We start from the raw sequence: 13,707 nt of genomic DNA on the forward strand, positions 1-13,707 counted from the left end.
TATTTTTTCTGTGTCGCGTGCGCTTTCAAGGCAAGCCGATATATAGGTTTTCCTGTGACAGCAGATTGATAATTATCTTGGAATAGCAATAGGGAAATCTTTCAAAATTGACTATCACTTATTTCGATGGCACCAATTGTTGATGAACTTATATGTATTAATTCAAACTAGACACCTGTGGATGAAGTAATAACTTCATTTTAACTCCTAATTAGAGGGTATTTTGGAAGAATACCGATATATATAGGTATATTTTAAAATACTGTGTCTACAATCTTTTTCAACAGAATACCATTTGATAGTTTTAACTAAATATTTTATATTTATTTTGACCATGTGTAAAACTATCTGCTATGCTCAGCATGTAATAAAGTTTAAAGGGACCATTCAATGAGGCTAATTCTGTTACATAACCACGAAGCAAAATATGACATAAATGAATTGTTCTACATTCCTTATGAAACATATAACAAAAAATATTGACAAATTTCACGACATTGTTTAAAAGTATTTTGATTGATACCGTTGAAATTCCAAATTGTTGATTAATACGATTAAGCAGGTACAACATGTTCGCTGTACCCATACTCGAGCCAAAGTCACGCACGTTAAACAAATCAATACATAACCACTGGGGTGTTGATCAAATTATCTTTAGACAAGAACATGCATCTAATAAGGTGAACACACAATTGTAAGAGAGATTTGAGTACATGTAGTTCTAGGCAAAAATTCTTTACTACACTAGCATGGGCCAGGGGTCGGCATACAAGACATCCGACCACTATGTTTAATGGCGGACAGTAAACGAGTTTGAACATTTCATATACATTTCACTACAGTGGGTTTTTCTGGCATATTACAGTAAAACCAACTAAATTAATTTCTATTAGAACTGGTTTGTTTCCGAAATATGTGCAAATTTTAATGTACTCTTAGATTGAATTGTCCCTCTAAATATTTCCGGATAAAACCGTTTCGACCTACAATGTACTGCTAGTATCTGGCATCTTCCCTGCATGTGGATCTCGTAATTGAGACCCAGAGATGACACAGTCAGACAAGATATCCGCATGGCAATACACATAATACTAGACTTGTACCAATACAATATTGTAATCCTACCTGTGTTCCAATTGACAAACCCCTGATTTCCATGGGACACCACCACTTAAAATTACAATCTCTACACCTCTGGACTATTAGTCTATAGGTCTTAGCAAAATTGAAGACTGAGTGAAACGTCAAAAGTACATTGTGGTTGACTGTGTGGCTTTTATGTTGAGCAACTCTCTATTAATCTTCAAATGTCTCTGAAAGGCCTGTGATTGGTCATTTTTTCTCACTCTCTTCCCCCCCCTCCTGAATAGCCTTCAAATTTGATATGCCTGCAGCCATACACCCAGGTACCAGAAGTGTAGGGAACGCGGTCGTAACCCTTAGAAATAGAGGATGCGAGAGACAGGATAACAGTTATACATAAAACCTCTTTCGGTAAGGGTTATTACAGCTGGACTTTTACCATATCAAAGACACAAGACAAAATCAAGTGTATTATATTAAGATTTTATTCAATGTTTATCTATATTAAAATACTTATGGATGTCCTTAAAACAATTTTCTTAAAATAACTAAAAGTTTGTTCAATAAATAAAATTATGCTTTTATCAACTTTCAACATTTGTGTCTGATTAATGGAAAGAAATTCTTTGTTAAAACAAAACACGATTATGTAAATTTCCTTTTAGTTCGTTCTAAACTTTCCTTGTGAAAATGTCTGGTCTACTATTTTTGTTAAAGTTTTTGTTTTAGAAGAAAACACTTTGAAATCAGAATCTATCAAATCACTAAAATCTAAAAAGTTCAATAGTTAAATTTACTATCTTCAGTTTTATATTTTAATAATTCTTACATTACAAAATTATGTAGAATTTATTCAATTGCTTCAAAAAAAGTGAAAAGAATTTTAATGATTTTCAATAAGTAAATTCTTAATGTGAAAAAGGCTGCCAACAAGGATATAGGTTACATATTAATTTTGCATGCACCTCGCAATTATGACTAAATCATTTGTATAACAAATCTATTGAAATACTACTACATTCAACTTTCATTCATAAATCTTCCATACATCTTTGCCAACTTATAGCTATCAATTTAAACATATTATCATAACTTATAATATTTAGTCACTTACAATACATTTGAAAAGTACAATTTTGTCACCATCTATGTTGTGCTTACAAAAAATTGCTTTTTCTAATCTACATGTTCAGTTACAATTGAATACTTGTTTTGGCACTTGCGGTTACCATAAAGAATTGGGCCTTCCTCAGATGCCATTGTGAATTAAATTAACTATGCATTTCTAGTGGCACTGTCCTTACTATCCCAATACATAAAAAATATTTTAGACAAGGTAAGGCCATACAAAAAAATATTTTTGTTTCCGGTTACCCGACCGACCCTTTAAAATCAGTGCCTATACAAAAACTTTTTATCAATTGTGTCCTCAAGCAAACAAATAACAACCTAAATTTTTTTGTTTGGTTTTTCACAAAAGCAGAAATTTTGGTACAAATTCTGTAAATCTAAGACACCAATAATCTCCATGGTTTTATAAAAGGTTGAATAAGGTCTACTTCAGTTTTTCACTCCAAGAAACTGGGATGAAGAAAAAAAAAATCCCTACCTACCTACCACATTCATTTTAAAAGGGTATTACCGGAAACAAGAATATTTTTTTGGGCCTAACTTAAACCTTCATTTTTAAACGGTATTACCGGAAACAAGAATATTTTCTTATTTGGCCTAACTTAAATGAATGCAGTGTAACATTACGTTTAATTTTTGCCATTTTGATTACCCTTTCTTCACATTTATTCACATGATCTTTGTAACTATTAAAGTAATACATTGTTATTGAAATTTATATCAATTCAGGGCTTTTTCCAAGGGCTTTTTAGAGTTGATAATGCATTAATGGTCCATTTCCAACGGAAATTATTTCAAATTGATGCCAATTCAAAAAAATAATAATACAGTTTACTCCTGGAAATTCCCTTCCCAAAATGAGGTAAAAAGGCCCCTTCCAAAATAAATGAAAACAATTCTGCTATATTATAGCATTTTCAACAAAGGTTAGCAATTGTGTATAAAATACCTGAAAATATTCTTTTAACCTTTCTAACAATTTTGAAAATGATTTCGTTCTTGATAGATGCTGTTTAAAAAAAAACTATATCTAAAACATGACACATGCTGCTTTTACATGGCAAATGCTGAAGTAATTGCTTGACAGATAACAAATTACTTTCAACATATACCGGTAAATTGATTATGGGTATTATAACATCTGTAAACCACTTGATACAAATTTTCGCATTATTTTGTGAGACTTCAAACACAAATTCAAAAGATCTGCAAATAATTGTATATCATACTAAATAGCCGTTGATGTATTGTGAATATGTTGAATTAACAAAGACGCAAAAATATAATATATGCGAAAATGAAGTGATTATAATGGAACTGTTCTACCTAGTTCCCAATGGCACAGATATAGTTATAGAGAAATGACATAAATAGTTATGAGGAGTCTGATCATGGAACAAGACATTTTGACAAGTACAAACAGGTTCAGCAGCTCTCATGTGAAAGTCCATAATTACAGAAGACGATTTGACAAAGATACAGATGACACAATTATTAAAAAAAATTCATCTCAATACAGTTTGTATCAACAGTATTCATATGCTGAAACATGGACACTGAGAGACATTACAGAAATATTCTCTAAAAATATAATAAAACATTTCATCATAGTTTTGTCGATTCAAAAGTTTGTATAAATTCTTAATGAACGGCAGCTGGGACACCTACAACAAATGGGGACACCTAAAACATTTCGTTGTTGAATAAATTCTCACGACTGACAGATTTCAACCATACAACACCTGATTTTCACTACAAAAGAAAACTCAAACAAATAAACAAATAAGAGATCGGGTTCATTCTGATTCAACGAAATTATACAATCACAGATCATCTCCAAAGCCTCACCACTTAAGTTCCACCTTACATGCCATACCAGATGACAGAAAAAGCAGGAATACAATCTAAACATGGTCAACATGCCATCTGGATTTTCGTGGGCACATTTTTCTTCAGTTTTAGGAGCTTTCACATAATTTTAATCCTATTAAAGTAAATCTGGATTAAGAGGAATCCAATGATGTTAGGAAGACATAAGTTATTGGGTTCTAGTTCATCTCCCTGACTCAGGATGTTGGCTTGTCTTTTGCAAGAAGAACTGTGTGTTGTCCTCCAGAAGAAACCATTAGAACAGACCTGAAAAAGGAGATGAAAGAAAAATAACTAAAGTTCAATTGTATCATTTGAAAAGTGTAAGAATGTCTATACCATACTTTGTAGGCCTAAAAATGCTAACTAAGAGTGTGAGAATAATGATAATATATCTAATGTAACCTATTGCTTGCTCCCCCCCTTTTTTTGTCAAATAATTAAAACAAAACTATTGTTATATTTGTCCATAGAAACCATGAAAACAATGAGTATTTCATGCTATATGTATCCCTTACTTACCTATTTTCGAGCTGCTTTCCTCCCATTTTCGTTGGTACCCAGGCATCCTCATCGTTGCCTACTCCTAGCTGCTGACTCGTCCCCATCCCCCAGCCATATACTGTGCCTGAAATACGAAAAATCATTTTCGGTTTCTTGACTTTATAATGATTATGCTAATGGGTCCCACTCCAGCATTTGTACTCCAACAATGTTAGAGGTCTAATACGACGAGACACTTTTGATCATTACGTCGTGTCTAACCTCTAACAATCGAGGCAGGATTCACACGGCACAGAAATGGGCTCGATATAAATTCAAAATTTCAAGTTGTGTTTACACTAACCTTTTATATCCTGAAAGAATTATCCCAAATCATGTTAAATCCAAAATTCAAAACGTCACTATTGCACTTTTATACCGAATTTAGACATTTCTTTACCCCCACCACTATTTGTAAGTCTACCAGGTCGCCATTTTTACTCGGTAGTTCCAAATTACAGAATGATGACGGAAAGTAAAAGTATCATTATCTATAAAATATCTTGCAGTATTTCGACTAAAATGCATTAATTTATTTAAATATTTCCAGAATCAATCAGAACTGATAAAAAATACTTGTTTCCGTGCATATAAACAACCTTGGTTACCACTATTAATATCATCTTTCCACTTGATACACTGTACAATAATTTGATAAACTGAAAGTGACGAAAATTTGAATAGGAATTAACCTAGATTATACAGCGATGCACATAATTGCTATGGGTCAGCTCTTAAATGTGTGATTATTCCGTGGATTAATGTTATGTCATACCTATTCTTATACCAGGAGGTGTTCATGGATAACTTCTGATTCACGCTATACATGTTTTTTGACATTCTGGTAAGTTTTTCACTTCGTAATTAAGCGTCAAATTTCCGCTCTAATTCAAGGGCGTAACTTACGAAGACTCATATAGGGGTCGGGCATTAGATCTCGGTACTGCACATCAGAAGCTTCTCAATATCGAGATCTAATATTTTTGGATTACAGCATTTGTTGTACCTAAAACAGTTGTCCAGTGGGCAAACTTATATCCCTCCTCCTAATTTTTAAACGAAGGGGAATAGCTCTGTGGAAAAGGTGGAGGTATCCTGTTTCCATATAAATTAAGCATATACTGTATAAAGATTGGTGCTATCAAGTTTCATTAAAAACCTCAAGTAGATTAGGAGTAGCAATTGTTTAAACAGATAAATAGTAAAACAAATGGGTAATAAAGACAGTGTTAATCAGGGCTGGGGAAATGTACTTGTCCGCTGGATTTGGCCTTCGGACGAGTGAATGTTGACATCACGCTTGTCTGTTGGACGAGTAAAAAATTCTGATATCGACTATGACTTAGACCTTAAATATATTGCTTCTTGCTAAATTTATATAGAAAAAAAATTTAGGGCCTAACTTTCGTAACGGTTTCTTAAAAAAGTCAAAGCAATCATAAGCTTTCGTTTTCTGCATCATTCTTGGAAATCCCCGACTTTCGTTTTCAATGCGCATGCACGTGTGATGCATTGTAACATGAATAAATCTGAGGTCTCTTGATATGATAATGAAGAGGCTAGAAATGTATCGAATAACAAGATGTCGCTGCGAAATCTGTTTCAGTTTTTTTTTTGCGATGTTCGCCTCAAAAAAAGCTTCCAAGAAGAAAATGGAATTAAAAATAAAATACCAACTACATTGGAAAGTAAGTTAAAATATTGACCTTTTAGATTCTAAAGATTCTTTTTTAACACTTCAATACAAAATTATTTTGGAATTAAATTTTTTGTCAGCCTTCTTGTAAAACCTTTTGTTAGTCATGTTATCCTGAATCGGCATCAATACAATTCTGACAATCATCTGGATACACCTCAAACAGCTGTATGCTAATATATACAGTCACATATACTTATTTATCTGACAAAAATTGCGGGCAGTTGAAAGTGTCATTCGGACGAGTAGATTTTGATGAAGCACTTGTCCGACAGACGAGGAGTATTAGTCAACTTACCAGACTTTGTCAGAGCAAAAGAAACCGACTGTCCAGCAGCTATGTCTGTGCAATCCTCCGGTACCCCTGCTACCACTGTAGGTTCTGACTTCTCGGATTTTACATCCTCTCCCAGTCCTAAACGTCCATACTCAGACCTACCCAGTGTGTACACCTTACCTGTCAAACAGAATGTTAACTTTAAAGGTACATATATAACTAAACCTGAAACCTAAAACCATTGCCCGACAGTCCACGGCAGGTCAGACCTCTGTCAGGCAGGTCAGTTTTGTCTGTGACTTGCCCGACAGTGCAGGCGGAGAATTTTAGTTATAGGTCACTGATACTTGTTTAAGTTCCATGTAAATTCCATGTCACAATAATTAAGTTAAATCATCACACTCAGAATCTGAAATAAATAAGCTTTATCATATCTACTCTCTGTATTCATACCCATAATTAGTCATGGTCAAATAAATGTGTGTAAGATTCAAGCACATTGCAATTGCTGAAACAGTCATAACAAAGTTTGACAGCTAAAACATGACAAGGACATTTTTGTTTTCTGTCAGGTTTAGTAAAGATTCTGATATTATAAGTATGTACCCATCTATTCTTCAAATTCAATGTTAAGAACGAAATTTTAGTATTTGAAGTTTAATTAAAAAAGATATGTACATTAAAAACACATGTTTTATTACAGCAGGAAAACATCAAAAGTTCTTTTAAACAGATTTTATTGGGCAAGTCATATGACTATTCGGGTTGGTTAGTTTGAGTGGTCACCTGCCTGATATGGCAGGTACCAAAAAAAGTTAATGTCGAGCCCTGAACTTTGCTGTCAATACTCAACTTAAAAATGACCACCACAAAGTCATGTGGCAAAACAGCAAAGTAAAACCTGCATTGCTGACAGTTTTACACAAGGAATCTTCCATTTGTTTGGTGTGGTAACTTCATTTCAGTTATTATTTTAGGAACGAAGTCGACCCTTACAATAGAGTCAACATACTTGTCTTCTCTTGACAGACCGCTGTCTACATTTGATTACAGCATTACACTATTTACACCTACAAAAGCATCAGATATTTACCATCCGTGTCCATAGACACTGTGTGATGTTGGCCCCCATCCAATTTCATCCACTTCTTGTCAGAAAATGAACGCACTCTCTCTGGTACAAAACGATTCTGCATGTCACTAAACCCTGTAAAAAGATGAAAAGGTCAAGCATGATAGTTTCAGTTTTACAACTTGTCAACGGTCAGGTTAATATAGTTAAGGAGCTTGAGAAAAGCCTGAATACCCAGTGAAAAACCACCGACACATTACCTGGGTTCCTACTTATCCAGGTACTCACCAATGGGCTGGTGGTAATGTATTGAATATCTTAACCATTTATCCACTGTAGTTTCTCAAACATGAACATTTATCAAGTTTAACTGAAGGATGTTGCAGACTGGAAAAAAAATTGATAGGCTGTTTTTACTAACAATCAATATTCAATGTTAGAACAATATAGCGGTTTCGAGGCGAGTAAAGTACAATTTACCGTTGATTCGTCCCACCCTTCAGTGCTTGTGATGTGATTCTGGCAACATCATAACTTTACTAATTACCCATGTTGTTTTGGGAATTTAAAACCCTTGTATTTTTGAGATGTTTCTAACTTTCAATTTTTGCATTACAATGTGTGGGATTGTTTTATTATCCCTGCAGTGATAAGATGTTTTCAATATGAGTTTAACATTCTAATATTTTTACCTAGTTGAAAGTAATTATTAAGTCCCCAAGAAAACACCTCTCCTGTACTTGCTTCCAGGGCATATGTTGCAAACTGACTGGCCCATATGTCACTGAAAACTGTCTTCCTCCTCCTACATTTCACTTTGGCTGGAGTCAAGATAAATCCTGAACAAAAAGGATGTTGATTTAAAATCACATAAACCCAATGACGAAATATATTGATAAAATATCAAGTTCTAAATATTCACACAGAAAGAAATAAAAAGAAATATTATTTCTGCTATGTTGCCTTTGGTATTGATTATAGAAGTGATTCGTATGTTTTATCATTTCCATGGAAATTTAGCATGGTACTTAAAATGTTAGTTATCTGCCTTGCTAGAATTGTCTATTTAAATCATATAAAGCACAAGTTTTTCATTTGAACATTTTATTTATTTTTATGCAGATGACTGGTCTGTCATATGTTATAATAGGCATTCATCACAATATTATTTTATTATCATAGTATTTATTGTATGAAAAATGATTTTGATCAAGTAAGTGCAACAATAAATTCACACTAACTGCTGAAGTGAAAAGCACCAAGATAACCACTACAATACATTAACAGTAGGGCTGAAACGATTAGTCGAATAATCGGAGGCGATTAGATTAATGAAACTAATTGCTGATAATCGATTAAAGATTTTATTTATCGTTGCATGCACAGCAAGTGCATTATAAGCTGAATAAACACGTTGACAGATCATGGATTTCTGAGGAAGCCATTCTGACTGTAGTTTCATCCCTTTATGTACACGTTTTGAACTCAACAAAGCATATATGATTATGACAGAGATGAAAATGCAAAATTTTGAAAAAGGCTGAAATATATATTTTTGGGGGAAATTATATGGAATTACAGGTACCATGAACCTATTTTCTGAAAGTCAAAAAGGCTGAAATCAGCCAATTGGCTGAACATTTTCATCCCTGTTATGATGTGAGAAATACTTGTTAAATTAGTCTCTGTGGAAGTTAAAGTCATTAATCAATGAGAAAGTGAATGTCATGAGAAAGCTTGCAACACGTTGTTTGCCAATTTTCACTAGCGATCGGTTTCCATGTTGTTACGTCCGGGAGGCATGAGTAGTCATGAACATTTTAATTTTACTGTTGCATGTGTTTTTCATAAAAAAGGAATGTTTTTGCTCATATTCCAATAGAAGATACGAGTTGTTGATTTATTTCATTTCTTTGATCATGGAAATAAAAAAGTTCATTGACGAAAATTTGGTCATGTCGCTCCGTGGCGATCCTGATTTGGTTGATTAGTCGTACGTGTGAAGGTCACGTCAAAACAGCGGGTTAAAACGATGTTACAGAGGATGATACAGGAACGGAATTCAGGGCTTATTTGGGATAAAATATGTTTGTTTTGTCAATAAATCTATTCTTATTTATTGGTAGGCTTATATTATGTAAGGCATGTGCTCTGTCATATCGATACCAAAACATGGCGGACGTTTTCAGTAGTCAGTAGTGAGACATTATAGACTTTATCTAAAATCTAGTTGCCGTCAGTTCAAGTGATTAATCGATTAATAATCGATAACATGTGACCGAATAATCGAATACAAAAATTACTTATCGTTTAAGCCCTAATTAACAGTATGTATTTCATGGTTTTTCTATGAACAGTACAATAGTACTATATTTTACCTAATCCTTTTCTGCCTCCTCTGGAGGTGAAACACTCGGCCACTCGCCCCAACTGTCCTTGTTCAGCACACCCTGGAATACATCATTACAATTTGGATCAGATTTGATAATTAAACAATAATGGTGTAAGGATTTACTGATGCATCGAACTGTGTGCAATTTCTTAGTATCGTGATACCTTAAAAAAAAATAATTAAACATTGGATTATCTCCCTTTGTCAACGCCAGCCAAACGTTTGTTGGTAACAAAGTAGCAGGATCCCATGAGAATCAAAACAATAAATTTGTGTCAATGCCTGTGGCATATCAGGCTGCTTGTTGGTCTTATTTTAAGTTTCTGTCTACTAAATCTAGTAACGGAACATGGGAATAAATACACGGAAAATAACTAAAACTCATTATACTAAAATAACTAAAATAATCCGGAAATACAACCAACCTAACAACAAACACATTTACAATGACACCACGGCATATGAAGTGTCTATCAAAATATCGTGATATGTATCATGAACCCTGTATCATGATACATATTGTATTGTCACATACCTTGCAAAACACAACACTATTAAACAATAATTCCTTCATCAAAGATCAGCATCATTTACCAGCCAAGTCAAAAACATGGATAATGTTAGTTGGATAAAATATATTCAAGAATTAGATGTTTCTTTAAAGATACATATACAGGGAAATATAAAGGGCTCCCATCAAAATGATCTCTAAAACATCTAGAATATGGGTATCATTGATTTCACGATTCAAACAAAATATATACTTTTGATATGGAGGATTTCAAATTTGCCTCACAGAAGCCACCAAACAAGTATCTGATTCAAACAACTGAACTGCCTTTTGTTAGACATTCTAGAAGTTCTTCAGTAGCCTAGGATATGTTATATTGATCCTGTCACCAATATAAACATTCCACCTACCCCATGTGTAAATCTCTCCTTTGTCTGTCAGACACACGAGATGATCCCCACCAGATGTAACCTTGACGATGGTTTCATTATGTAATACTTCCACTGGTTCCTTCTGCACGCCCTCAGGTGTTAGCCCTATAGAGCCATTGGAATCCTGGGATTAAGAATAATTTTCATATTCAAAGGGACATTGAACAAATCTTGCTTCAAAGACACTGGCATAATAGAAATAAATCTTTTGTTGAAAGGTAAAAGTTACTGTATTGGACTCATTATTTTAAAAAATATGGCTCAGGCAATGATGCAAAGGGTCATTGCCCTTAACATTTGAAAACATGGAATTTGTTTTACCCCATTTCATCATATCATCACTGTTTACTGTTGTTTTTCTTTGCCGGAGAGAGAAAGTTGTAGCTTTTCATCAATCTTTCTGTTATCTGTATACTTGTGATAATGTTAATTGTGACTTACTCTGAAGTTACCCCATATATAGAGTCGACCATCATCAGTCAGAGCGGCGCTGTGACTATCGCCTGCACTAGCCTGGACCACTTTAGCTCCCAGAGCAACTTTTCCTGGCAGCATCTCGGATCCTTCCTCCGATGTGTCTCTTCCTAGGGAGCCATCATCATTGCAGCCAAATGTTATTACCTGAAAAATCAAATTATGTTTGTATCATAAAAACGCAAATATCACTACCAGGTGGTTATATTCAGGTAGGTTATAGTAAATAACCTCCCCTTCTGATATTTAATATGAATAAACCCATTCCGTCTTCACATATTAGTTACCTCTCTTGCGGGTAGGTCTCCCATTGTGACTTCATTATTTTGTGAGTGAAACTTGCATCGTTTTCTCTAAAAAGTATTACGTTATACTCACATATAATTCAATACCTATTACCTACCTGCAAGTGCAGATAACTCTGTAATATGCAAATGCAGAAAACAGCTGTTCTGTTAATTTTATTCACACTGGTACTCCTTGGTCCCTGCTTATACATATTGCATTTTGAGTGTCTAACTCCCTAGATTTGTGGAATACACAAAGCAAATTGTATTTTTTAATGTTTATAAAAATTTTCTGCTGTTTGAATCAGTCTGGTGCTCACCTCTCCTTTTGCAGTCACACAAACTGTATGCATGCCACCACACACAACTTGAATAACTTTTTCATCTACACCAGACAAAAGGGTAGGTCTGGCCCTCTCCAGTACATCCTCACCGAGACCTAGCTGACCAACATCTCCTTCCCCCAGAACAAGCACCACGCCTTCCTCACATCTGTGGGAACAGTGTCCTACTGCAAACAAGGTACAATAATGTAATGTTAGAATATAGTGAAAAGTTTACAGAAAGAGTAAATTTAACTTAATTTTGATTTATTTTAGATAATAATAAATATAGACCGAGATAAAAAAAAAATCCAGAAAACTTTGTATATGCATTCAACGCAATTGACAAATTTATGACTATTGGTTGTGTAAATAATGTGCAGGAACATTAAGAAGTCACAATTCGTGACACAATACCTAGAGGTTTATTTAGCTAGTGATCATGACCATGTATCGGAATGGAATTGAATCAACTAAATATTTCTTTTCTTTTATTCAGGATTTTTGTTTGAACTTACTAAAATGGTACATGAATGTCTCAAAAAAGTCTTTTGAAATAACTTTGGTGTTGAAATGAAATTTTTGTGACTGAAGTGTAAGCAGCTAGTATTTATCACTGAACATGAGGCAACCTGATCAATTATTAATTAATTGTCAGCGTTTCAACCCCATTTCATTTGCAAACGACTTCCTCATTTATGGAAAATTTTGGACAAAATTTCTATGAACAAAATGTTCCATTCATGAATCATGGGTTTGGGAAGCATATTAGCAGAAAAAATGGGGTCCTTTTCATCTTTGATGTTATCGAAAAGTTGAAGCTATGATTGCCCTAAGTATTTTATTTATACTTTTATGTCTCTTTGTTTCTCCGGCTGTGCTCCCCTCTGACTCTCTTGATCTCTTTTTTCCTCTACCAGGCATGATCTGAAATAAAAACACCAGTTTCAAACTTTAGATGGCAACTTATTATATTAACCCTTGTTACGTACATACGTCTATTACAGATGGTTAGATAAGAATGAAGTAGCATGTAGTAACCAGTGATTTTGACCAGAAATCAATTATTTGTATCTATTGAGTATCAATTTGGAAATGTCTAACCCCCTCCCCCCTTCAACTCAACTTTCAATTTTAATAACAAAATCACTCTTCAATACTGTCGGTATGCACTTTGCTATTCAAAAACATACCCAGTCGAATATGACTTAAGTAACTTAAGTTTCTGAAAGCAATTGTAAACGTGTTACATAACACATTGGCTACTGAAGACTGGGATTGAGGGTCAGCTGTTCGGTAAAAAATTTAACATTGAATTTCAACATCTGAGCATCGATGGTGTCACTGTGTGATCGGTGAATTCAACAGTAACGCCTGGCACACAGGTTGATCAAAAACATTTCAGTGATAAACTATTGGATACACAACTCGTCTTCCAATTTTTGAGTTTTATAGATAGATACACTCACCTTTTCTAGTCTTATTACTAACGCCTCGTGTTTTGGTTTTGAAAATGACGATTCCCGCCACGCATGCGCATTATGAGTTACCCAAGAACCAACAGCACATTAAAACGTTTCAAAGTTGAAATTGATTTCTGTATATCACCCTTGGATTA

At 34.2% G+C, this 13,707-nt stretch overlaps 1 protein-coding gene across 1 annotated transcript; it reads right to left on the reverse strand.

Annotated features, from left to right (window-relative positions):
- Window positions 1-1,545: 1,545 nt before the first annotated feature.
- LOC138325139 (regulator of chromosome condensation-like) lies at window positions 1,546-13,626 on the reverse strand. The gene is made up of 11 exons (XM_069270591.1): window positions 13,559-13,626; window positions 12,941-13,016; window positions 12,087-12,277; window positions 11,447-11,626; window positions 10,985-11,129; window positions 10,050-10,121; window positions 8,364-8,510; window positions 7,693-7,806; window positions 6,621-6,779; window positions 4,606-4,711; window positions 1,546-4,350 (listed from the first exon to the last, which is right to left on the reverse strand). The coding sequence occupies exons 2-11, from the start codon at window positions 13,011-13,013 to the stop codon at window positions 4,281-4,283; spliced, it is 1,257 nt and encodes a 418-aa protein (XP_069126692.1). The 5' UTR covers window positions 13,014-13,016; window positions 13,559-13,626; the 3' UTR covers window positions 1,546-4,280.
- Window positions 13,627-13,707: the final 81 nt, after the last annotated feature.

Source organism: Argopecten irradians, chromosome 6 (genome assembly GCF_041381155.1).
Source record: "Argopecten irradians isolate NY chromosome 6, Ai_NY, whole genome shotgun sequence".
In the NCBI taxonomy this organism is placed as follows: domain Eukaryota; kingdom Metazoa; phylum Mollusca; class Bivalvia; order Pectinida; family Pectinidae; genus Argopecten; species Argopecten irradians.